Raw genomic sequence first — 27095 nt, forward strand, 5'->3', positions numbered from 1 at the left:
TATGATTTCTTGAATGATTTTGTGCCATTAATATATTCAACAAACATTCAGTGCCCACTATGCAGTAGTGAACTAGGTAAGTGCTGTCCCCACTTTCATACTTTCTGCTGGGGAATAGGTAAGGAAACAGGTTTCTAAAAGATATTCTAAAACAATCACTATGTTAAGTGCTTTACTCATGTATCTCATTTAATTCTACCAACAATCGTGTAAAATAGGTGAGTACTATTTTCTCTATGTTACAAATGAGGAAACTGAGATTTGGAAAGGTTAAGTAAACTGTCAAACCACACAGCTAGAAAGTGCTGGAACCTGGTTTGAACCTAGGTTTTCTGACTCTAGAAACAATTCTAACTCTTCTGTTGTACTCATTTTTTCATACCATTTAGTTACCACATTGCCTGGCTGTTTGATGCTTAACACATTTACTGGGCTTCTACAATTTATTTCTTACTTGTTTAAGCTAGTTCTTCATTTTTTTCTGGTTATATTTATAATTTACTAGTTGTGGTATATTGGAAAGAACAATGGCTCTGATTTTTAAATCCTAGGTTTGGCTTCTGTGACTCTGAGACCTTAGTCAAATTATTTAACATCTCTGAGCCTCAGTTTCCTCATTTATTAAAATGAAAACAGTATTAGCTGTCTTGCAGGTTGTTTCGAGAATTTAGTGAAATAAGCTGTATCAAGGAGACTAGTACTATGCAGAGCAAATAGTTAAGGTCAATAATTGTTATTTCCTTTTCTTTTTTGTGAGGAAGATCAGCCCTGAGCTAACATCCGATGCCAATCCTCCTCCTTTTGCTGAGGAAGATTGGCCCTGGGCTAACATCCATGCCCATCTTCCTCTGCTTTATATGGGATGCCCCCACAGCATGGCTTGACAAGCAATGCGTCAGTGCGCATCCAGATCTGAACCTGCAAACCCTGGGCCACCTAAGTGGAGTGCGTGCACTTAACCACTGCACCACCAGGCTGGCCCCTCCTTTTTTTTTCTTTTTGTCTATTAAGTAGCTAGCTAAATCGTTAAATTGATGATCATGTTTTCTCTTTCATTATGTAGTTATGGATGCTTTTTGTTTTTGAGTAAATATATTCTAAAGTTTGGTACATCTTTGAATCAAGCAGGAACTTTTCTAAGTGATTGTGACTATGTAGTCAATTTTGAACACCTGATTTGTGGTCGTCAATAAACCTTTAATTAGCCTTGTTGTACTGAGGGTGGAAGGAAGGAGATATTCAAAGAGAATTACATTACCCAATCTCAGCTCTTTAGAAACTTATACCCTAAAATGTCATCTAAAGTATCTTTTCTGCATTTATCAGAGAGTATCATATAGAGCAGAATCAAAAACCTTGCCAAAGGCAACATGGGAAATCTTTCTTTTGTACCATTAATTTTCAGTCATGCCACTATTTCACAGAAAGAGATGAAATTATTGCCAAGATTTGTTGAAATTATTTATGCCCCTCTATGGGTACCATCACTAAATAGGACTCCCAAACGTAAATGGCCCTTTGCCTGGAAACCCACTCACTGAGGCTTTCTTGAGCATGTTTGCTATTTAAAAGCTCTGATTACTGCCTGATATACTTTTCTTTTTTTCTCCCTAGGTCAGTAAAATTGTGTCAAATGTTCCCCAGTTGGAGTTTCTAAACCTGAGTTCCAATCCTCTGAATTTATCGGTTTTAGAAAGAACGTGTGCTGGGTCCTTCTCTGGGGTTCGCAAACTTGTCCTCAACAACAGCAAAGCTTCTTGGGAGACAGTCCACACGATACTGCAGGAGTTACCAGAGTAAGCCCAGAGAGCATGATGGAGAGGGAGCTATGTTGCCATCTGTGTTAATACATAGAATTACTGCTGATCTCCCATCTCAGAAATACTAGAACTGAAGATTGAATGGAGAATGAGGTTAGAAAAATGAAGTAATTAGAATGAGGGTGTGAGGGTAATCTAGTAGCATTTTCATTGGAATACTTGCTCGTGTTGAGTAACTCCAAGACATAGGATATGTCATCCTTTGGCTAGAAAATATCCCTGAGAAGCACTTATCATTTCTAGATCAACCCAACCTTTCTCCATTTTAATCTTCTGATTACCTGATTTCAGAATTTTGCCTCAGCCCTTTTCTTGGGGAGGAAAAAAAAATCGTGGTATCTCTAAAATGTATTAACACTCAGATCATTAAGTGCCCAGCAGGCCAGATGGGAAAATGGACCTGGCATTCTTTTCAATAATTGAAGCAAGAAATTATACTTTTGTTTGTCAGTTTAGAAATGCTTTGTTATGTTTTGTTTTTCTCTATCTTTTTATATGCACATAAATATTCAAAGGAAGTAGTTTAAAGAAATATATGAAGCTATAGTTTCTTTGACGTCTAAATATGGAAATTATCAAAGCCTTTCAGAATCTGGTCTCAACCCACTTATTCCATCTTAGTTTCTCACTCTGAGACTGGTTTCCTCACTGCATGGAACACCTAGCATGGCATCAAATGAGCTTTTAAGTCCCAGTTCTACTTACTATCCATATGACCTTTAGTAAGCTAAGTAACCCCTTTGAGCTCTGTTTCCTTGTCTGTCAAATGGGCATAATTGTATTTACCTTGCAGAAATAGAAGTACAGTCTAGAAAGCACCTGGCACAGGGCCTGACACGGGGTAGGAATTCAATGATAGTTATTATTTCTATTTCTAAACATTTGTTCACGTTGTTTCTGGAGTTTCCTTCTATCTCCTCTGAAGCTATGCAAGTCCACCCCTCCTTCAGGGCCATGCATCCTTTCCTGATTATTCTCACTACAACTTCAATTCCATTCCTGTATGAACTACTATTGTAATTACAGTTAGTACCGCTTAATTTAGCACTTAATTATTTAAGCACAAAATTGACTTAGTACTGGGTTATATCATTCTCTGCTTGTTTTATGTATTTTAAGTTTTGTCTTCCCAGCTATCTTTGAAGCTTCAGGAAGACATCTTTATATTTTCTCTACAACACCTAGCAGAATTTCACACACAGTAGGCACTTATTGATTGAATGAATGAAAATAGAAAAGCAAAGTAGAAACAACTGCTTTAAACAATGAAATATTTTCTTTTTTCTCTGCAGTTTGGAGGAGCTCTTCCTGTGCCTTAATGACTATAAAACAGTGTCTTGTCCTTCTATTTGCTGTCATTCTCTTAAGCTACTACATATAACAGACAATAACCTCCAAGACTGGACTGAAATACGAAAATTAGGAGTTATGTTTCCTTCACTGGATACCCTCGTCCTGGCCAACAATCATTTGAATGCTATTGAGGAGCCTGATGATTCATTGGCCAGGTTGTTTCCTAATCTGCGATCCATCAGCCTCCACAAGTCAGGTGAGGTACAGGCTTGTTCTCATTCTTCATGCAAATTGATCTGAGCTTATGCATGAAATGCAGTGAAGGTATATTTCTTTCAGTCATAGCTCTGCCTTCTTATAGGATGAATTTTCAAGAGTGACATGCAGATGCCTATTGATTAACTAAATTTAAGGTATTCATTTTCATAAATGCTCTGATAAATATCAAGTGGCATAGCATTATACTAGCTATTTATATTTTATGTATTAAAGGGGTCATGCTATGAAAGGAGTGAAGTGAAGTTGATGAACTGGATAGTAAAATGCAGAGAAAAATAGTACAGAGAATTATAAACTAGACTGTTTTATCTGGGTTTGGGTTAAGGAATCCCACCCTGCTATGCCTTTCAAATGCTTGCTTTTCTAGTATTTATATACAGTTGATTGCCTGTTTGTTGCCGTCTGATTCTGTGTATCTCAGGAATGAATATTTTAGCCTATTTTTTAAAATTAATAAACTTTATTTTTTAGAGCAGTTTCAGATTCACAGCAAAATTGAGCAGAAAGTACAGAGTTCCCAAATACTCCCTGCCCCCACACATGCACAGCCTCCCCCACTATCAACATCATCCCAGCACCAAAGTGGTACATTTGTTACAATCGATCCTACACTGACACACCATCACTCAAAGTCCATAGTTTACATTAGAGATCACTCTTGGTGTTGTACGTTTTATGGGTTTGGACAAAGGTATGACACATCTTCGCCACTGTAGAATCGTACATAATAGTTTCACTGCCCTAACGATCCTCTGTGCTCTGCCTATTCATCCTTCCCTCCCCACTAATCCCTGGCAACCACTGATCTTCTTAGTGTCTCCATAGTTTTACCTTTTCCAGAATGTCACATTGTTGGAATCATACAGTATGTAGCATTTTCAGATTAGCTTCTTTCACTCAGTAATATGCATTTAAGTTTCCTCTATGTCTGTTCATGGCTTGATAGCTCATTTCTTTTTAGCGCTGAATAATATTCCATTGTTTGGATTACCATGGTTTATTTATCTACTCACAAACTGAAGGACATCTTGGTTGCTTCCAAGTTTTGGCAATTATTCATAAAGCTGCTGTAAACCTCCATGTACAAGTTTTTGTATGGACATAACTTTTCAGTTCATTTGGGTAAATACCAAGGAGTGCAATTGCTAGATTATATGGTAAGAGTATGTTTAGTTTGGTAAGTAACTGCTGAACTGTCTTCCAAAGTGGCTGTACCATTTTGCATTCCCACCAGCAGTGAATGAGAGTTCCTGTTGCTGCATGTCTTCGTCAGCATTTGGTGTTGTCAGTGTTTTGGATTTTGACTGTTCTAATAGGTGTGTAGTGGTATCTCATTGTTGTTTTAATTTGCATTTTCCTGATGACACATGATGTTGAACATATTTTCATGTGGTTACTTGCCATCTATAGATCTTCTTTGGTGAGGTGTCTGTTCAGGTCTTTTACCCATTTTTTAATCAGATTGTTCATTTTCTTATTGTTGAGTTTTAAGAGTTCTTCTATGTTGTGAATAACAGTCCTTTATCAGATGTGTCTTCAGCAAATATATTCTTCCAGTCTGTGGCTTTTCTTTTCATTCTCTTAACATTGTCTTTAGGCCTATTTCTTAAAACAACTACATAGCTAAAAATAACTCTAACCTACAATTGAAAAAACATAAACAGTTTAATTTGCCAGTTTAATTTGGGAATTAAGTTTTATAAACCAGTATTTTGCGTAAGGAAGCTGTTTATTTCACAACTCGACACCCCTCGAGCTAACTATTCTTCTTCCTAGATGGAAATGCCATTCTGAAGGGAAGAGAACTGTGTGACTTGAGATAGTTATGCACCAGAGTCCTCATTAATTGCACCTCTGCCTTTACCCTTGCTGAAGGTTGATAGAAATAGGAAGGGACTACATTGTTCCCGGAAATGGATTTCCTGTGTTATAAAATTGACCAGCTTTATTACAGGAACATTTTTCCTACCAGTGCCAAGTATTGACCTGGATAATACATTTGCTCACAGCCATAGGACTCTTTTGTTTTAGGACTAAATGATCTTAATTTGTTGTATGTTCTCCTACCTAAGGGTTCAGGTTTTTTGTTTACGTTTTTGTTTGTTTGTTTTAAATTTTGAATCTGTTTTCCCTGTCTCCAAAATGAGGGCAGTTTAAGAGATAATATTTAGTTTCTGGTTCTGTTGACCTTGCCCCATTTTAGAATTTGTTAGATAAAAAATTGAGTATGACAGTATCAACTCTGATCAATAGTTATATGTTCTGTGAGTCTATGTTTGATGAAATAGTTGATTGCATCACTTTTTTTATTATGTAATCTTGGTATACATCCTGCTTATTGAAACCACCAGTGACCCCCTTTACAAGCCATTTGGGTGGAGACTCAGTACATGAGTGGATATTGGAAAATAAAGATGCCTCTCCTTGACCACTGGGATCACAGGGACAGGAGAGGGCTATAGGGAAGTTTTTAGAGTGTTTAACTGTGTTCCATTCTTGCCTTGGATAAAGAAAAATTTCAGACTCTAACTAGTTTATGATTATTTTAGCATTTCAGAAATTATTAATTGAAGTAATTTTTTTTTGCTATGTGCTTAGTTGTGTGCTTTTCTGGATTTACTTAAACAATATATTTCTAAAATTAGGTTTGCAGTCCTGGGAAGACATTGACAAACTAAATTCATTCCCCAAACTGGAGGAAGTGAGATTATTAGGAATACCTCTTCTGCAGCCATATACCACCGAGGAACGAAGGAAATTGGTAGTAGCCAGGTCTGTTGTCCTGATTATTCTGCTTTCTGTTCTCGGGGCCTTGTTGTTTCATCAAGCGGATGATGCACTATTTGTGGGGGGGTGTGCGCTGTAAGTTGATCTGTCTCTTGCACACACTGTTCTTGAAGGAGCTGCTTCTGTTGCTTCAAATCCAGGAAGAAAAGGAATACAATATGATGAGGAAAAGGTGAAATATAATTAGCCTGCCAAGATCACTGAAAAGTTCCCTTACAAATCTATTCTATTTTTATATTTTTCAATATTTACAATATTTGAAGTCCTGTTTTGGGTCATGAAGAAAAAGTAGGTATAATAGGGAATCAATTCTATTTTAGTTGTCCTATTTTCTCTAACATAGTGGTCATTTAAAGTGTAAATACCTGAAAATTGGGCTGTTTCATTTGTGTAGAATTTAAGAGCAGTATCTGTGTTTTCTTCTTGAATATAGATTGACTTAAATATGACCACCATATTGTCATCTTCTTCCTCCAACTCCCTTGCCTTTCGTGTCGTGTCACAGACTCTCCCTCCTACAGACTACTGAAATGTCCCCTGAGTGTTTATTTTCGTATGCACGTTGAGCAGCAGTAAGATTTGGCTAAGATGTGAAGGGCCACGGAGTTTTGATTTGTTCTCTATGCATGCTATACATGGTAGTTTTGAAAAGGGAACAGTAGGCTTTAAGGTTCCCTAAAGAAGAATGGTTCTTTAAACAGGGTACTGATCTTGCTGACGAACTAACATCTAGCAGATCCCACTGCTTTCCAGTTGTTAACATACACCTTAGTATCTCACTGAGGAAATACATTTCAGCATGCTTTTCTTCTAAGAAGAATGTCTTGCAATAGGCGTTATACTTTACTTTCTTTACACAATTCTTTTGTAAATATAATAAATTAATTCCTGAACTATATGGTATGTGACTTTTGAGCACTTGAATTATGGCTAGTTTGAACTGAAATGTGCTGTAAGTGTAAAATACACACTGGATTTCAAATACTGTGAAAAAAGAATGTAAAGTATCTCAGTTATTTTGTGGTATTGATTACAGGTTGAAATGATTAAATCCTGAATATATTGGGTGAAATAAAATATATTATTAAAATTAATTTCACCTGTTTTATTTTTAGTCTTTAAAATAAGGCTACCTTGGAGAATTTAAAATTACATATGTGGCTTGCATTCTGTGTAAGTTGGACAGTGCTGCCTAGAATCTCATGTTGGAAGGTGAGGTATAGTTGTAAAAGGTCAGTGTAATATCTTAAAAAGAAAATTGAGGTATTTTTGGTCATTTTATTTTATACCACTTAAGTTCATGTCAGTAGTTATATAGAAGCAGAGCTACAGCAGATGTGTCCTTTCAAGAGAATAAGACTGGGCCTCAAACCAATAATTTTATTTCTAAAGCTAAATATTTTTAGTATCTTAAAATGTCGTTATTTTGGTTTTTACTTACAGATTGCCATCGGTTTCCAAACTTAATGGCAGCGTTGTTACAGATGGCGAGCGAGAAGATTCTGAGAGATTTTTTATTCGTTACTATGTGGATGTTCCACAGGAAGAAGTGCCATTCAGGTAAAAATCAGTCCACAGCTTAGGAACACGTTGGTGAATATTGAGGCAATTTAACAACTATTGTTTTAGAGCAAAATCTAATAATTTGTTATTGAACCCTCTTAGAGGGCTTTGGTGATAGATTTAAAAAAAAGGAAGAAACACGAAAGCAAATCTGTTTTATCTCACTTTCCATGGTATATTTCTTCTAGCTTTGCACTTGTATCCAGAATGGTTGAGTAAGTGTTTGACTACTTCCAATAGTTCCCACCCCATACTCCGCATCGTTGATTCCTTTTTGATCCTCTTCTCCAGAGGCATGTTTTCACCTACCTCAAAATTGTTTTTTTCTTTGGCATTGCTTCTGCTTTTAGGATATACTAAGTTCTGCAGTTTGGAAGATTTGGCAAATGTACACTAGGTTTAGTGAATATGAGAAAAGGACTGGAAAATAGACTCTTGAGGAAATATTAAAGGAATTAGGATGGCTGAGTATGAAGAGAAATGATGAGGGCTACGTTAGTAATTACCTTTAAGAATATGAAGAGTTAGTATATATAGTTTGGTGAGGAACTATCTTTAATACTCTATAGCAGGTATGATATAGGTAAATACATAAGAAAAAAAATACCCCCGAAAACAGGTTTCTGGGTGTTAATAGCTAGAACCAGTTACCAAAGAAGGTGTATGCTTTCTTTAATGACTTTAAGAATAATATGAAATCCTGGGCTGGCCCCGTGGCTTAGCAGTTAAGTGCACGCGCTCTGCTACTGGTGGCCCAGGTTTGGATCCCCGGTGCGCACTGACGCACTGCTTGTCCGGCCATGCTGAGGCCGTGTCCCACGTACAGCGACTAGAAGGATGTGCAACTATGACATACAACTGTCTACTGGAGTTTTGGGGAGAAAAAGAGGGAAAAAAAAAGGAAGAGTATTGGCAATACATGTTAGCTCAGGGCTGGTCTTCCTCAGCAACAAAAAAGAGGAGAATTGGCATGGATGTTAGCTCAGGGCTCATCTTCCTCACCAAAAAAAAAAAAAAAAAAAAAGAATATGAAATCCCATTTGACAGGAGGAGTTTCAGAAAAACAGGATGCAAGTTAGGACTGAATGTGCATCAAATCAGTTGGTCCTTCTGGTTACAAATTTCTGTGATTCTAATTCATTCTTACTGAACATATCTAATTTTCCCCGAAGTTTTCTATTATTTACAGGCTTTAAGGGGGTTGACACTCTGTAAATCTCAACCAGTGCTGGATAAAAGATTTTGTGGTATTATTAGTAGTATTTTAAAGCCTAAGCATTTAAAAAATATTAGACAAATTAAGTAAGGATTTCGAAGATAACATTTTAAAATTAGCTAAGAGCAGCCAAGTAGGGAGAAATAAATATTACTATACCATTTAACACAACCCAGAAATATTAAGTTAAATGCATGAAGTTTTTTTTAGGTAAAAAATGGTCTAATATCTATAGTTTCATTTGATTCAATCTAACATTAATGGAAGAAGTAAATGTTCTGGCTTTGAGCATAAGTCTGTTATTATAGTTTACTTCCATTCTGCTACAAGAGGTAGTATATATATATGCAGTAAATTGTTTTCTGTCCCTGATGGCATAGTTATCCTAAAGTGCATTTATGCCTCTGTACTGGTTGGTGTTCTTGAATGCAGGTCATAGGAGTCATCTTTAATCAGAAGAGGAATTTATTGGAAGGATATTGAGAAACTAAAAGAATTATTAGACATACTGAAGAACCAGACACATACAGGAACCAAGGGAAGCTCAGACAGACAAGGTTTCAACTCATAGTCTGTTTCATCTATCTCTGCTGGCACTGTCATCTCTAGACACTACAGTGCTGGATTTTAGCCCTGGATAGCCGTGTCATGGACTTTTGATTCCCCCATCAGTGCTGAAAATAATCTCTCACTGACCTTTGCCTCATTCCCTAAGAGTCAAAAATCTGCATCTGACCAATTGATTGGCTATGTTTAGGGCATGTGCTCACACTTTGTCTCCCAGGAGATAGGGAGAGGAATTATATCCTCTACTTTGGCTTCTGCAGTGAGAGGTAGAATCTTGCTTCCCCTAATTTGACTTTCCCTCAAATAGGAAAAATTCAGCAAAAAGAACATTTGCTATAGTGTGCCACTTGGATTACCCAGCATCTATACATATAACTTTTTCCCATAGTTATATTAAAAAAATTATTCTTACCTGCCCTAATATATTTCTTGTACAAGTGAAAACGTATTTCTCTCTCCCTGAAATGAGATACTTATTTATTCTAATCCTAAAGACTCTGTGATTGATTAGCTACTGTAAAAGATTCAGGCAGTCAAGGTATTTTAATTACCACTCTGGCCTTGATGCCTAGTTATGTAATTATGCCTACTTTCCCACTCGGTAGTGGTTAGATCTCACTGCTTGGTCTCATCCATCCTTTTTGAAACTGAAATGGGCAGCCTTATTTCAGTGTCTCCTGCCAGCATCCCTTGCCTATAAAATGTTTTTCAGGGGGTCGGCCCTGTGGCTTAGCGGTTAAGCGCGTGCGCTCTGCTACTGGCGGCCCGGGTTCGGATTCCAGGCGCGCACTGACGCACCGCTTCTCCGGCCATACTGAGGTGGCGTCCCACATACAGCAACTAGAAGGATGTGCAACTATGACATAAAACTATCTGCTAGGGTTTTGGGGAAAAAACAGAGGAGGATTGGCAATAGATGTTAGCTCAGAGCCGGTCTTCCTCAGCAAAAAGAGGAGGATTGACGTGGATGTTTGCTCAGGGCTGATCTTCCTCACACAAAAAAATAAATAAATAAATACAATAAACTTTAAAAAAAAATGTTTTTCAAAGATGTGAGTGCTCTACTCACTAATGTATTTTTCAAGGTCTTAGGAAATGAAGTGTCTTCTAGGTCCTCTTAGGGTTCATAGAAGGAGAATGGGTGAAGGGTTAACATGTGACAATAATTTCCATCATTCCTATGTCTTGAAGTTTTTCAATTCCTCCTTTCGCATTATCCCCCAAATTTGGGATCTCAGCTTCCTTTAGCATTGACCACCATTGATTCTAATTTCCAATCAGCCAACCAGACAAAAATTTGAACCCAACCACTGAACCTAGCTTTTTGAATTTAGAATCTCTGGTGATGTGCCTATATCAACAAAATTGGATAGATCTAAGATTGCTTTTCCTTCTTTGGTCAACACACTCAGGATCTATTACTGTACTTATTTCCTATATTTTTGTCCATATAAATGACCAAGTCTTATAATTCTTTTGGTGTTTTTGTAATTAACCCCACAGAGCATGCTGTGGTCTGATGGTAGTAGAGCAGAGTATATATATGGAAGGATGAAGCAAATGGGGAATTAGTTTACTCTTGCAAGGTAATTCTCTTAGGCAGGATTTTACTGCCTTTTCAAGAAAGAGAGGAACAGTCTCATTAGACCCAGCTAGCAAGGGGGGCCTAACTGAGGATTAGGGATTCAGGATACTCCCAAGTCCTCAGAATCCACCCGTATACCTCTATTCCTGTTCATATTCTCTGTCTCTGTCTCTCTCCCTCTCTCCTTCTTTCTCTCTCTCTTTCCAAACAATGCTCCAATTTTCATCTAATAGTTCCAATATGGATGCAAATTTAACTGATCCGTAATTCAGCAACCTGGAGCATCAAACCTTGTGCATTTGTTTTTAAAGCTACCTCAATTCTTATTGTTGTAAGAGAGAAAAGACTCTTTTCTTAAAAGTACCTAGGTTTCACCCTATGTCTTGAGCCTAGTTTATAGAGACTCAACCTTAATATGCTCTTTATTTAAGCTATCTTCTGATGCTCTGCTTCATAGTCAAATTCTTCATGCCCTTCATATTGTTTTATTCTTGGCAGCAGTAGAGCATTCCAGTCTCCTAGAGCATTCCATGTAACCACAAGAGATAATTAGTTATTTCACTACTCCATGTCAAGGACTTGAAGAATCTCTTCCATGAACACTAATATGATATTCACTGGCCTCTTCTAGGCCATAAACCAACCTCAAATTGCCTTTAATTACCTAACAGACTATTGCCGGTAATCTACTCCCTGGTACCAATTTCTTAGTGCACACAACAGAAGTCTACTCTGGCCAACTTAAGTAGGATAGGAATTTAGTAAAAGAGTAATGAATGTAGCTCACAGAAATGACAAGAAGATTAGAGAATTAGGCTTGGGCAGGATTGATGGGAAGCAAGGCAAAGCCAAGATTTCTGTATCTCACAATACAAACAGTATGTTGCTGACACGGGTCACTGGACAGTCATCAGCAAGCTGCTGGGCTTCATTGCCCTCAGACATTTACAGCCATGCCTTCAGATTCTTGACTCTTCTATATCTGCTATGAATAATCTCTGTTAGACCTTGTGTGTTTGCATTACATCTTAAGATTTAAAATTCCAGTTATAGTTAGACAGCTTTATGTCACCTTCCCATGTTCTAGCTTTCAGGGAATGGAGAAAGAGAATATCTATTCCTCTTTAGCTTCTGTAGTGGAAGGTGGTTCCTGCCTCTCATCTTTCTTGGGTTTCCCTCAAAGCAGAAGGGCATTCAGATGCTGGACAGCCAGAATCGACATGTATCCACTGTGGTACCTGTTCCCTGGTACTTTTTGTTATAAGTCCCCTGGTAGAACTATCAGGTAGAACTACCCATTTACTCAGCAAATGTTTTTTTGAGCCATTGTGATGTGCCAGGAACTGTGTTAGGCACTTAAAAAAGAACCATAATACCGTTCATGCTGATGCAAGATGGAATGGTGAATAAGCACAGAGGAATTTGTATTAAAATGTAGTCATTATGAATTAAGAATAGTGATATATAAACACGGTGTTAGTACTGTACTTATCATCTCTTTAATTGTGTTCTAAATTATATGCATAATCTCTCCCTAAAATACCAATAAATAGTGAATAGCACAGTGCATAGTTGGCAAAAGGTGAGAATTTGACTCTCTGGGTAATTCAGTGTTTCATACAGAATCACATTTGAGCTTTAGTTTCCAGGTGGGATTTATTCTGAGGAAAACATTCCTTTTTATTTGATCATGGATTTTTAAAAATCACCGTTTAATTTGATTTTCCTATAAATTCTAACTTCTACAACAACTTCCCCAGTTGTTAGATTCCCTGAGCTTTTCCTCCTCCCTTCATTTTCCTGTCTTGTGTCATTAAACATGAAATACCTCTACTCAACTTAGACATAAGTAAGAAAAGCTAGCCAAAATGTCTTTTGAGGGCATGAATAAAAAGCAATTAAGATCAGTTGAATGTCCTTTATAGTAGCAAAGTTATTTTGTGAGTCTTATTCACATACATCTGTTTCTATGTGATTAGTCGTCGTGGCAACAGAAGACTTGAATGATGATTCAGAAATTTACGAATTCTGTTTTCCTATCTTAGAATAAAATACAAGCCCCAGTTATCTGAATCATTTCAATTTTTTGTGATGAACAGAATAGAGTGTTTAGAGGACCAAAGGGAGATATACTTATTAAGAGTTTTATAATTTCTTACAGGTGCTCATTTATCCTTTTTATTGCCTTCTACTGATAGGTGGAACTACAAGTTTAGCCTCTCTACTGTAGCTGTTTATGATAATAGTGGACTAACACAAAAAAACTGAGCAATCGCCCATATGTTTCATGTTTATTTACTTTGTGAAACAATAGAAGACAAAAAATCTCTGTCTCCTGATTTTTGGCCTTTAAACATCATAGTGTTTGCTTTTCTAATCAATAGACTCTTTCTTTTAAAGCCTTCATCTATGCCTTGTCTCTTTGTGGCTTGTGTGGCAGTGGTGTGCTATTTCAAAATAAGTTCAGTGTGTGCTGCAGGTGGTTGAAAAGATGTCCTCACTGGGCTGGTCATATTTCGGTTATTAGATTCTCATATTTTACCAGGAATACTTCTAGGAAATAACTCTAGAGTCTAGCTGGGTTTCAAAGGACAGTTTAATTTATTACTAAATTAATGAATGAATACCTACTATGAATACCTACCTACTATGGTGTTCCTACTATGAACCAAGAGGCAATGAGCCAGAAGCTGGAGATAAGAAGACCAGAAAAATTAGTGTCTACTCTCAAGAAGCTTGCCATCTGGGCTAAGCTGGAGATATATTTCCATGTTCCCAACCTCTAAAAATCGAATTATCCCAGGATTTGGTCCTTGGACCTCTTCTCTTTGGTACTCATCCCCTAGTTCCAGTCCTGTGGCTTTATGTGCCTTCTGTATTCTAATAACTGCCAAATTTATACCTCTAGCTCTGATCTGCCCATGTATTCCAGATTAGTATTTCCAAATGCCTACTTGACATGCCTACTTGACATCTTTATCTGGATGTTTAAATCTAATGTGTCCAAAACCCAACTTTTGATACCCTCTTTACCTTCCCCCCTACCCGCCCCCTGCACCACCATATCTGCTACTCTGCAAGTATTCCTCCATCTCTCCATTTTTCCAGTTGCTCAGGATGAAAACCTCAGCGTCATCCTTGATTTCTTTCTCCCACACCCCACATCTAGTCCATTTGTTTTTTTTCTTTTAGTTCTACTTTCAAAAATATATATGGAATCTGACTACTTCTTACTATTCATTGTAGTTCAAGCCTTCATCATCTTATGAGAATTATTAGTAGCCTCCTCGTTGGTCTCTCTGAATCCACCCTTGCCCCCTATAGCTTATTCTCCACATGGCGGCCAGTTTATAAGAACTCAAGTTTATTAAAAAAACAACAAAAAACCTTCCTTGGTGTTCCTCAGACACATCAAGCACACTCCCACCTCCAGCCTTTGCACTTTTTTCCATGTTTGGAATGCACCAAGTGTTGGCTCTCTCTCTCACCGTTACCTTATCAGAGATTCTTTCCCTGACCATCCTATCTAACACAGCATACCTCTGTCTCCTATAATTCTCTTAGCCTACTTTTATTTTTCTTATTTATCAACACCTAACTTATATTTCTTGTATATTGTTGGTGTCCCCCCACTGTACTGTAAGCTCTGTAAAAGCAGGACTTCTTCTGTTTTGTGCTTTGCTGTATCCTCAGTGCCTGACAATATGGCAACTGTTCAATAAAATGGTTGAATCTTTGCATTATGCTCTGGGAGCATGAAGGAGGGATACATAGCTCTGCTAGAAGACTTGTACTTCCTAGAAAATGATTGAGTCATCTGGTGAAAGTGAGGGGAGAATATTCCAGGCAGATGGGAGTACATGGGAAGTAAAGGCACAGAGATTTATAACTCTTTATGTGTAGTGAACTATAACAGTTCGATATGACTTAGTGAAAAATAGTAAATGGGAAGTAGTGCCAGATAATGCTGGGGAGGAAGGTAGGAGCCAGGGCAGGCCATTAAAGACTTTGGTATGCCATACCAGGAGATTAGGACTTTTTATTGTAGGCAGTGGGAAATCATTGAAAGATTTCAAGTGGGGAAGTTACATGGGCAGATTTTGGTTTATACTTAGAAGGAGAAACTGAGAGAAACCCAGTTAATAACTGAGACTTTAATAAAGGAGAATGTGTGTATTGGAGGTTGCTTATGTCATTTTACAGAGGTACACATGTTAGGACTGAATTCCAGTATAGAATTTGAGGTAGTCCTTAGAAAAATCTTGGTGAAGTTCTGCTTGTTTTCTGATATTTATAGGCCTGATTTCTCTAGGGGTATAAAAATATCATTTGGAGAGAAAGAAACCTCCACGTTTATGAAGCTGGTACATGTTAAAGTGTGCATGTTTACTATTTTTGCCTTGCTATTTATAAGATGTCTTTCCACATTGCCTATATTTATCAGTTTCTCCTTTATTTTATTTTTGCTTTATCTCTTAATTTCCTCTGAGATTGAATTTAATTGCTTATTTAGTACTTCACTAATACATAGTCCTCCTCTGTTTAGTTTTAAAGAGAGACAGAGAAAAAGAAAAACCATGTAACTTTTCTTTTAGAAATCAACATATCATGTATCTTTTAGGGTTCAATGGTTTCTTTTTGTTTCTTTTGGTTTTCAGTGAGGGGGAAGTAAATTCATTGATATGGAGTGTCTCTTTTTTTCAGACTTTAAAATTTTGTTTTTCATCAAGAGGAGTTATAAGAGGCATAGCTCCAGTGAACAATTATTTGATAGGAGGAAATGCTATTGTTAGAGATAGAGTGACAAAACCAGAAATAGGTTTTCTTAAAGGCTTTTCTTTGCTTTTATGCCCCTTTGGTACCTCACTTTCTGTTTGTCCCAAGGAGTCTCTAAACTATGCCCTGGGAAATCCTTATTTATGATGTCGAGGATTTTATTAGGCATTCCTCAAATGCTTATTGGATTGTCATTAGTGGTATGCTTTTTAAAATATGGACAGTGTGGTTTTTTTCCTGCTTAAGACTAATGGCTCTTCTAAATAGAGCTGATTGTATCTTCATGTTATTATGAGAGCGGAGCAGCAGCCTGTATTTGGACAACACCTCAATGAAGGCTTATTTTGTCTTGGATGCTGGAGAAATCCTAGTGTGCTGTGTCTGTTACCTCATATTCCTTCCAGACAGAGGACCTGCTGTTGTAAAGGAACATTCCTACATCGGACATGAGTCTCCTGGGGTTCTCCATAGTGCCAGGCTCCATCATCCTCTGACAAGGGCCGTGACACAGCACTCCTCACATTCAGCTGCGAGTCTGAGGAGAAACAAAAGGGGCTTTCTCCTTGGCGCACTGTGGAGAGCCTCTGAAATGTTAGCTTCCCCTGCTGCCTACAGCTTTTGTCATTCCAATTACCTTGGACTTTATTTTGACTTCTTGCCACTTTCCCAGCCCAGCAGAAGATAGGCTACCTTCCTAATCTTGATTGAAGTTATATATGAGAATTTGAATATACCTGCAAAGGAAAGAAAGAATAAGAACCAGCCCTCCTAAATCATGGTCTTGAGGGAAATTGTCTTTGGTGTCTGAACTTTCGTTTTGGCCTGGGCAGGAGGCCAGTTTTATCTTTTTTTGTTTTTGTTTGCTTTTCAGAATTAAAAAAATTACTGAGAATAATAAAATAAACGCTCATGTTCAGAACTGGTGATTGTTAATATTTTACTCTTCAAGTTTATTTTTTAATTAAAAGAAATAACATTGCAGATAAAATTGGAGTACTTTTTACCTCTATTCCCAGTCCTATTCCTTACTCCAAGAAGTAACCACTGGCAAGAATTTGATATGTATCCTCGGTGTCTACTTATCATATTTTATATATCCATTAAAATATAAAGTAGGATTTTATAATTCTGTGTCAGTGTGCATTGCAATTTCTTCTCTTGATCTGTAGCTTTTCGGTCTGATCTTTTCACTTTGTATTTTGTTGAAAAGAAGTTTTAACATTTTAATATCAAATGTATCAGTCCTTTTCTATGATTTATTCTTATTCTGTCTTATTTAAGAAATCTTTTTCTTTCCAAAGATCACTTAAGATAATCTCCTGGGGGGGCCGGCCCCATGGCTTAGCAGTTAAGTGGGCACGCTCTGCTACTGGCAGCCGGGGTTCAGATACGGGCGCGCACCGACGCACCGCTTCTCCGGCCATGCTGCAGCCGCGTCCCACATACAACAACTAGAAGGATGTGCAGCTATGACATACAACTATCTACTGGGCTTTGGGGAAAAAACAGAGGAGGATTGGCAATAGATGTTAGCTCAGAGCCGGTCTTCCTCAGCAAAAAGAGGAGGATTGACGTGGATGTTAGCTCAGGGCTGATGTTCCTCACAGAAAAAAAAAAAAAAAAGATAATCTCCTGGGTTTTTTCTAAAAGCGTTTTCACATTTATGTCTGTGATCCACCCAGAATCTGTTTTTGTGCGTAGTGTCAAATAGAGATCTAAGAGTTTGTTTTTTTTCACCCCGTATGGATAATTGGTATTCACCACTGATACCCCTGATCTGTAATGCCACCTCTGTCGTATATCTTGTTTTTTATATGCATGCATGGTTCTGTTTTAGGGCCCTCTTCTGTTCCGTTGATGTATTTGTCCATTTGTCCATTCCTATACTATTACAAAATTGCTAAATTATAGTCAGTCTGAATTCCCAATAAGGGTAAGTTTTCCCACCTAATTGTTTTTCAGATTACCTTAGATATCATAGGCCCTTCTCCCTATGAATTTTAGGATTGGCTTATCGAGGTCCACAAAAATCCTGCAGTAATTTGGATTCTGATTGCATTGAACTCATTGACTAATTTGGGAGAATTGACATCTTGTCAATTCTCTATTATATCTTCTTATCTGTGAACATAGGCTATCTTTCCATTTAATTCAGAGCATCTTTTGTGTCCTTCAGCAGTGTTTGTAGTTCTCTCACAAACACCTTGCACATCTTTGTTAAATTTATTTCTAGATGTCTTATACATTTTGTTGCTATTTTAAATTAAATTGTATTTTTGTCACTGGTTTCTAATTGGTTATTGTGGGTGTATAGAAATGCTATTTATTTTTGTATGTTGATCATATATCTATCAATTTTGCTGATGTGTAGAATAGTTAATCATTACTTTCTTTTGAATTTCTACATAGACAAATCATATCTGCAAATAATTTTTATATTGCTTTTTTCTGTTTCTTAGATAGGACCTCCTCCAGTATAATATTAAAAATGAACAGTAAAAGAGGGCATCTTTATCTTGTTCCTCACTTTAAAGAGACTATTTCCAAAATTTTAATGTGAAGTATTTCAATATGAAATATGACTTTCACTGTCGGTTTTTGATAGGTATCCTTCATCAGATTAAGGTAGTTACTATCTGTATTTTTCTAAGAGTTTCTTTTATTATGAATGAGTATTGGTTTTTTTTAATAGAATGTTCTTGCTGTATTGAGATGAGCATGTTGTTATGTTCTGTTAATCTGAATTTTAATGATACATTTTCAGATATTGAACCATCTTTGCATTCCTGTACTATTCAACTTGGTTGCAAAATATTAAGTGTTCTTTTTCAACACTGCAGAATTTAATTTTATAATGTTATTTGGGATGTTTCCAACTATTTTCATGTTTAAAATTGGTCTGTAATTTTCTTTTCTATTATTCTTTTTTGGTTTTGTAATGAAGGTTATATTAGCTTCATAAAATGAATTGAGTTGGTAATTTTACATTTTTCTATTAAATTAACTGTTTAAGTTTAAATTTTTATTATCATTCATAATATGCTTATAATTTGAGGGTAGGTGTTTAAGTTTTGTAATTATTTTATTCTATTTAATTTTTATTTGGACTAGATAGTACTTCCACATGAAACCAGGCTGAAAATATTTAAAAGGATATAGACCAAAAACCAAATCTTCTTCCCACTGGTTTCCTTAGCAGCCACTCAGGTATTTGGTCCCTAGGCAACTACTGACACTAGTTTCTTGTCGCAGTTCCCATTGCTATTCAGTGCATAATTTTTTTACACAAATGATCACAAAACAATACACATCTTGCCATTTTCACTAAAAAATAGATCTTCAATGTCATTCCATAATGAGGGATCTTTGTGATTTTTAAAAAATGTACTATATCAATATTCAGCTCCTTTTTCATTCCTAATAATGTTTATTTCTGCCTTTTCCTTTTTTCTTGACTGGTCCTGCTAAATGGTTGTCTTTTAGTAGTCTTCTTTATTTAAAGTTAGGTTTAATGAGGTATAATTGACATAGAGTAAGTTTTATGCTTTTTAGTGTATAATTCTGAGTTTTGACAAACACTACGCTTATGTAACTACCAGCACAATGAGAATATACAGCAGTTCTATTACTCAAAAAAATCTCCTTGTACTCCTCAACTCTTCTACTGACTCTCATCCTCTGGCAACCACTGATCTGTTTTCTCTTCCTATAGACTTGACTTTTCCAGAATGTCATATAAATGGAATCATATAGTATGTATTTTTTAATTGAAATTTTTATTGAGATAGTTGTAGATTCACATGCAATTGTAAGAAATAATACAGCCAGATTCCATGTATCCTTTACCCAGTTTCCCCCAATAGTAAAATTTTGCAAAACTTTAGTACAGTATTACAACCAGGATCTTAACAGTGATACAGTCCACTGGTCTTATCAGATTTCTCCAGTTTTACATGTACACATTTGTGTGTGTGTGTGTGTGTGTGTGTGTGTGTGTGTTTAGTTCCATACATTTCATTGCACGTGTAGGTTTGTGTATCCACCACCATTGTCAAGATACTGAACAATTCCATCACCACCAGGATCTCTCAGGTTGCTTTTTTTTTTTTTTTTGTGAGGAAGATCGGCCCTGAGCTAACATCTGCCAATCCTCCTCTTTTTAATGAGGAAGACTGGCCCTGGGCTAACATCCGTGCCCATCTTCCTCCACTTTATATGGGACACCACCACAGCATGGCTTGACAAGCAGTGCATCAATGCGTGCCCGGGATCCGAACCGGCGGACCCCGGGCCGCCGCAACGGAGTGCGTGCACTTAACCACTTGTGCCACCGGGCTGGCCCCTCAGTTTGCCAATATTTTGTTGATGATTTTTACATCTGTGTTCATCAGTGATATTAGCCTGTAATTTTCCTTCTTCGTGTTGTCCTTCCCTGGTTTTGGTATCAGGGTAATGTTAGTCTCATAGAATGAGTTAGGAAGCATTCCATCTTCTTCAATTTTTTGGAATAGTTTGAGAATGTTAGGTATTAAATCCTCTTTGAATATTTGGTAGAATTCTCCAGAGAAGCCATCTGGTCCTAGACTTTTGTTTTTAGGAGGTTTTTGATTAACATTTTAATCTCTTTGCTTGTGATTGGTCTATTCAGATTCTTTATATCTTCTTGATTCAGTTTTGGGAGGTTGTATGAGTCTAAGAATTTATCCATTTCTTCTAGGTTATCCAATTTGTGAGCATATAGTTTTTCATGGTATTCTCTAATAATCCTTTGTATTTCTGTGGTGTCCATTGTAATTTCTCCTCTTTCATTTCTAATTTCATTTATTTGAGTCTTCTCTCTTTTTTCTTAGTGAGTCTGGCTAAGGGTTTGTCAATTTTGTTTATCTTCTCAAAGAACCAACTTTTAGTTTCATTGATCCTCTCTACTCTTTTTTTAGTCTCTATTTCATTTACTTCTGCTCTGATTTTTATTATTTCCCTCCTTCTGGTGACTTTGAGCTTTGTTTGTTCTTCTTTTCTAGTTTTCTTAGGAGTAGTTTGATTACTTATTTGAGATTTTTCTTGTTTGTTGAGGTGGGCCTGTATTGCTATGAATTTCCCTCTTATAACCACTTTTGCTGCCTCCTATAAGAGGTGGTATGTTGTATTTTCATTTTCATTCGTCTCTAGGTATTTTTTAATTTCTCCTTTTATTTCTTCATTGATCCAATAGTTGTTCAGTAGCATGTTGTTTAGTCTCCACATATTTATGACTTTCCCAGCTTTTTTCTTGTAATTGGTTTCTAGTTTCATAGCATTGTGGTTGGAGAAGATGCTTGTTATGATTTCAGTCTTCTTAAATTTATTGAGGCTTGCTTTGTTTCCCAATATATGGTCTGTCTTTGAGAATGTTCCATGTGCGCTTGAGAAGAATGTGTATTCTGCTGTTTGGGGGTGGAATGTTCTGTATGTATCTATTAAATCCATCTGATCAAGTGTATTTCCTTGTTGACTTTCTGTCTGGATGATCTATCCACTGATGTAAGTGGGGTGTGAAGGTCCCCTACTGTTATTGTGTTGCTGTTAGTTTCTCCCTTTAGGTCTGTTAATTGTTGCTTTATATGTTTTGGTGCTCCTGTGTAAGGTGAATATATATTCATAAGTGTTTGCCTCTCATTGTCTTTTTTATTTGAAATCTGCTTTGTCTAAGTATGGCAACATCTGCTTTCTTTTGTTTGCCATTTGCTTGGAGTATCGGCTTCCATCCCTTCATTCTGTGCCTATGTTTGTCTTTAGAAATGAGATGTGTTTCCTGGAGGCAGCATATTGTTGAGTCTGTTTCTTAATCCATCCAGCTACTCTGTGTCTTTTGATTGGAGAATTGAATACATTTATATTTAGACTGATTATTGATATATGAGGGCTTAAAACTGCTATTTTTTCTCTTGTTTTCTGGTTGTTCTATATTTCCATTGTTTCTCTTCCCTTGTATTTCTGTCTGACATTTCAGTTTGGTGGTTTTCTATGGTGGTTTTCTCAGTTTTCTCTTTATTTATTACTTGTGGCTCTGCTCTGATTTTTTGTTTAGTGGTTACCTTGAGGTTTGTATAAAACATCTCATAGATGAGACAATACATTTTCTGATGGCCTTTTATTTCCATTAGCCTAAGTAGCTTCCATTCCCTTCCTCTTCCCCTTCTGAGTTATTGTTGTCAGAAATTATTCTGTTTTGTGTTGTGAGTTTGTGACTAAATTGAAGTGTTTATAGCTATTTTTGATGCTTTCTTTCCCTTTTTCTTTTATGTTATAATTGTTTGCTAACCTGTTCTGATACAGAGCTACAGTTTTCTGATTTTGTCTATCAATTTATCTCCTTACTCAAAGCTTTGTAGACCTTTGCCTTTTTATTTCAGGTATGAGGGCTTCCTTTATCATTTCTTGTAAGGGAGGTCTAGTGGCAATGAACTCCCTCAGCTTTGTTTATCTGGGAAAGCTTTTATTTCTCCATCATATCTGAAGGATATTTTTTGCTGGATAGAGTAATTCTTGGCTGAAAGTTTTTGTCTTTCAGTATTTTGAATATATCATTCCATTCTCTCCTAGTCTGTAAGGTTTCTGCCAAGAAATCTGCTGCAAGCCTAATAGGGGTTCCTTTGTAGATTATATTCTTCTGCCTTGCTGCCCCTAATATTTTTTCTTTGTCATTGACTTTTGCCAGTTTTACTATTCTGTGCCTTGGGGAAGGTCTTTTGTATTGATGTAATCAGGAGTTCTCTTGGCTTCTTGTATTTGTAAGTCTGGTTCCTTCCCGAGATTTGGGCAGTTCTCAGCTATTATTTCTTTGAACAAGCTCTCTGCTCCTTTCTCCTTCTCTTCTTCCTCTGGAATACCTATAATCTTTCTGTTGCTTTTACTAATTGAGTCAGATATTTCTTGAAGAATTCCTTCATTTTTTTAAACTCTTAGTTCTCTCTCCTCCTCCACCTGAAGCATTTATATCCTCTAAATCACTAATTCTGTCTTGCATAATGTCAGCTCTATTTTTTAAGGATTCTACATTATTTTTTATCTCATTAATTGTGTTCTTCATATCCATAATTTGGTTTTTTTTTTGTTATAGTTTCAATCTCTGTGGTGAAGTATTCCTTCTGCTCATTAATTTTATTCCTGAGCTCACTGAATTCTGAGTTTTCTTGTAACTCATTGAGTTTCTTTATGACAGCTATTTTGAATTCTCTGTCATTTATATTGTAAATTTCTGTGACTTCAGGATTGGTCTCTGCAGACTTGTCATTTTCCTTCTGCTCTGAATTGTTACTGTAGTTTTTCATGGTGTTCGATGAACTAATTTTTTGCAGCACATTTGTGGTAGTATCAGGTCACAAATTCCACCTGCTATCACTGAGGGGAAGCAGGGGCTGTGTTTCTGATCCCACCCCACCTGCTGGAAGTTGTGCAGGTGCAGTGGGCAATCCCACAGGCAGGATAGCATTCACAGGCAGGATAGCATTCACAGGCGCACTGGGCTGCCACCGCCTCCGCTTATGATTGCACCAGCCACTGTGCTTGGTGGGGCTTCTTCATGGGGTCCGAGCCGAGGCCACTCCTTGGCACTGCAGTGGCATGGTGGGTGCTCCCAGAGGTCTGGATAGTGTTCGTGTGCACTCATAGGACTACAGCCGCCTCCTCTTAAGTTGTGCGGGGGCGTGTTCCCACTGGCGGGGCCGTGGTGCCACAGTGGGCAATCTTGCAGGCTGGGATAGTATTTGTGTGCATGTATAGGGCTGCCACTGCCTCTTCTTACAGTTGTGCCGAGTTGTGTTCCCACTGGTGGGGCCACAGCAGCATGGTGGACACTCCTGCAGGCTGGGATAGCGTTCGTGTGTGCACACAGGGCTGCTGCCTCCTCTTCTTACAGTCGTGCTGGGGCGCGTTCCCACTGGCGGGGCCACTGTAGTACAATGTGCGCTCCTGTGGGACGGGATAGCATTCACCTGCAGTCTGGCCTGTCCCCACCTCCTCTTAACGTAGTACTGGCCACTGTGTGAAGACCTGCAACCTGGCTCACTGTTGCCAAGGAGGGGTAGGAGAGCACTCACCTATCTCCGCTGCTTTCTGGGGACCCAGTCCATCCATCTTCAAATGTATAACTGTGGGTCTCTCAGGCATCCTCTTGTGCTGTGTGGGTATCCTCCATTGGTCAATGAATGTCCGTTTCATTGTAATTCAGAGGGAGAGAGACAAAGGGAGCAGCTCACTCTGCCATGTTGCTGACATCACTCTCCTCTTCATGGTTTTTGCCCATTTTTTATTGGATTGTTTGTTTCTTTATTGTTGAGAGCCCTTTATATGTGGTTTACAAATGTTTTCTGTTGGTATGTAGCTTGTCTTTTCATTCTTTTTACATGAGCTTTTATAGCACTAAAATTTTTAATATTGGTGAGGTCCAATTTATCAATTTTTCCTTTTATGAATTGTGCTTTAGTGTCAAGAACTCTTTGCCTAACCATAGATATTGAAAATTTTCTTATTTTTTTCCTAAAAGTTTTATAGTTTTACATTGTACATTTAAGTCCATAATCCATTTTGGGTTAACTTTTGTGCAAAGTGAGAGGTTTAGGTTGAGGTTTAGTTTTTTCACCTATGGTTGAATTGCTCTAGCACCATTTGTTGAAAAGACTATCTTCCCTCATTGCATTGCTTTTGCAACTTTTTAAAAAATCAAGAGAGTGTATTTGTGTGGATATGTTTCTGGGTTTCTATTCTGTTCCATTGATCTATGTGTCTCTTGCTTTACCAGTACCACACTGTCTTGATTACTGTAGCTATATAATAAGCTTTAATATCACCTAGAATGATTCTTCCCACTTTATTCTTCAAGATTATTTTAGCTATTCTAGGGATTTGCCTTTCTATACAAATTTTAGACCAAGTGTATCTCTGTCTACAAAAAGTCTTGCTGGGATTTTCATGGGAATTTTATTAAACCTAGAGATAAGTTTGGGGAAGATTGACATATTAACTATATTGGATCTTCAATGCATGAAGACAGTATATCCCTTCATTTATTTAGGCTGTCTTTGATTTCTGTCATCAGCATTTTGTAATTTTCAACATACAAATCTTATAAATATTTTGTTAAGTTTACACCTAAGTATTTCATGTCATTTGCAAATACGAAAAATTTTATTTCTGTCTTTCTAATTTGTATGACTGTATTTATTTTTCTTACCTTATTACAATGGCTAGAACTTCCAGTACTATGTTGTATAAGAGTAGTAAGAGTGCATTTCCTTGCTTTTCTCCCAATCTTAGGGAAAAGCATTCAGTCTTTTACCACTAAGTATAATGTTAACTATAGATTTTTTATAGATGGTCTTTATCAAATTGAAGTAATCCCCCTCCATTTCTAATGTGCTAAGAGTTTTTATCATAAATGCATATTATATTTTTTTAAATGCTTTTTCTTGTCAATTAATACAATATGATTTTTCTTCTTTAGCTTGTTCATATGGGAGCTATATTGATTGATTTTCAAATGTTGAACCAGCCTTGCATATCTAGAATAAATTCAACTTGGTCATAGTGTGTATTTCTTCTATACATTGTTGGATTTAGTTTGCTAAAAATTTTGTTGAGGATTTTTGAGTTTAAGGTCATGAGAGATCTTAGTATGTAGTATTCTTTTTTTTCCTTAACTGTATTTTATGTGCTTTTGGTATCAGGGTAACACTCCCTTCATAAAATGAGTTGGTAAGTGTTCCCTTCTCTTCTCTTTTCTGGAAAAGATTGTGTAAAATTGGTGTTAATTCCCCTTTTTTATCATTTAAAAATTTTAATTGTAGTAAAATACACATAAAATTTACCATCTTAACCATTTTTAAGTGTATAGTTCAGTAGTGTTAAGTACATTCACATTGTTGTGCAGCATATCTGCAGAACATTTTTTATCTTGCAAAACTGAAACTCTATATCCATTAAACATCAACTTCTCATTACCCCCTACTTCCAGCCCCTTGCACCCCCCTGGCAACCATCATTCTACTTTCTGTCTCTATGAATTTATGACTAGTTTAGATACCTTATATAGATGGAATCATACAGTATTTGTCTTTTTGTGACTGGCTGTATTTCATTTAGCATAATGTCTTCAAGATTCAGTCATGTTGTAGCATGTGACAGGATTTCCTTCCTTTTTAAGGCTGGATAATTTTCTATTGTATGTATATACCACATTTTGTTTGTTCATTCATTCATCAATAGACATTTGCGTTGCTTTCACCTCTTAGCTATTATGAATAGTGCTGCTATGAACATGGGTGTGCAGATCTCTCTCCAAGACCCGGTTTTTCAATTCTTTTGAATCCCAGAAGTGCGATTACTGGATCATATGGTTATTCTATTTTTAAATTTTAAAGAACCTCCATACTGTTTTCCATAGCTGTTACATCATTTTACAGTCACGCCAACAGTGCACAAGTGTTCTGATTTTTCCACCAACCAACACTTATTTTGTGTTTTTCTGATAGTAGCCATCCTAATGGTATCCCATTGTGATTTTCATTTGTATTTCTTTGATGATTAGAGATGTTGAACATCTTTTCATATGCTTGTTGGCCATTTGTATGTCATCTTTAGAGAAATGTCTATTCAAGTCCTTTGCCCATTTTTAAATCTGGCTTTTTGATTTTTTGTTGTTGAGCTGTAGGATTTTTTAATATATTCTGGATATTAACTCATTATCAGATATATGATTTACAAATATTTTCTCCTATTCTGTAGGTTACCGTTTTGCTCTATTCATTTTATCCTTTGATGCACAAAAGTTTTTAAGTTTGATGTAGTCCTATTTCTCTGTTTTTGGTTTTGTTGCCTGTGCTTTTGATGTAATATCCAAGAAATAATTGCCAAATCAAACATCATGAGCTTTTCCCCTATGTTTTCTTCTAGAAGTTTTATAGTTTTGGGTCTTATATTTAAGTCTTTAATTTATTTTAGTCAATTTTTGTATATGGTGTAAGATAAGGATCCACCTTCATTTTTTTACATGTGGGTATCCAGTTTTCTCAACACCATTTGTTGAAGAAACTGTCCTTTCCTTATTAAATGTTCTTAGCACCTTTATCAAAGATCATTGCCCATATACATGAGATTTTGTTTCTGGCCTTTCTAGTCTATTCCATTGATCTACATGTCTGTCTTTATGCCAGTACCACGCTATTTTAATTAC

The 27095-nt window shown here is 36.8% G+C and overlaps 1 protein-coding gene across 3 annotated transcripts in view; it reads left to right on the top strand.

Moving 5' to 3' along the window:
* TBCEL (tubulin folding cofactor E like) overlaps positions 1-27095 on the top strand; it is a 71655-nt gene that overhangs the window by 29393 nt on the left and 15167 nt on the right. For 2 of the 3 annotated variants that reach the window (XM_087433823.1, XM_004427199.3), the window contains 4 exons: positions 1615-1796; positions 3113-3369; positions 6038-6164; positions 7623-7739. In XM_087433823.1, the coding sequence (XP_087289949.1) occupies positions 1615-1796; positions 3113-3369; positions 6038-6164; positions 7623-7739 (683 nt within the window). The other variant, XM_087433824.1, reaches the window with a different exon arrangement.

Source organism: Ceratotherium simum, chromosome 7, assembly GCF_057802395.1.
Source record: "Ceratotherium simum simum isolate JZ-2026a chromosome 7, ASM5780239v1, whole genome shotgun sequence".
Classification (NCBI taxonomy): domain Eukaryota; kingdom Metazoa; phylum Chordata; class Mammalia; order Perissodactyla; family Rhinocerotidae; genus Ceratotherium; species Ceratotherium simum.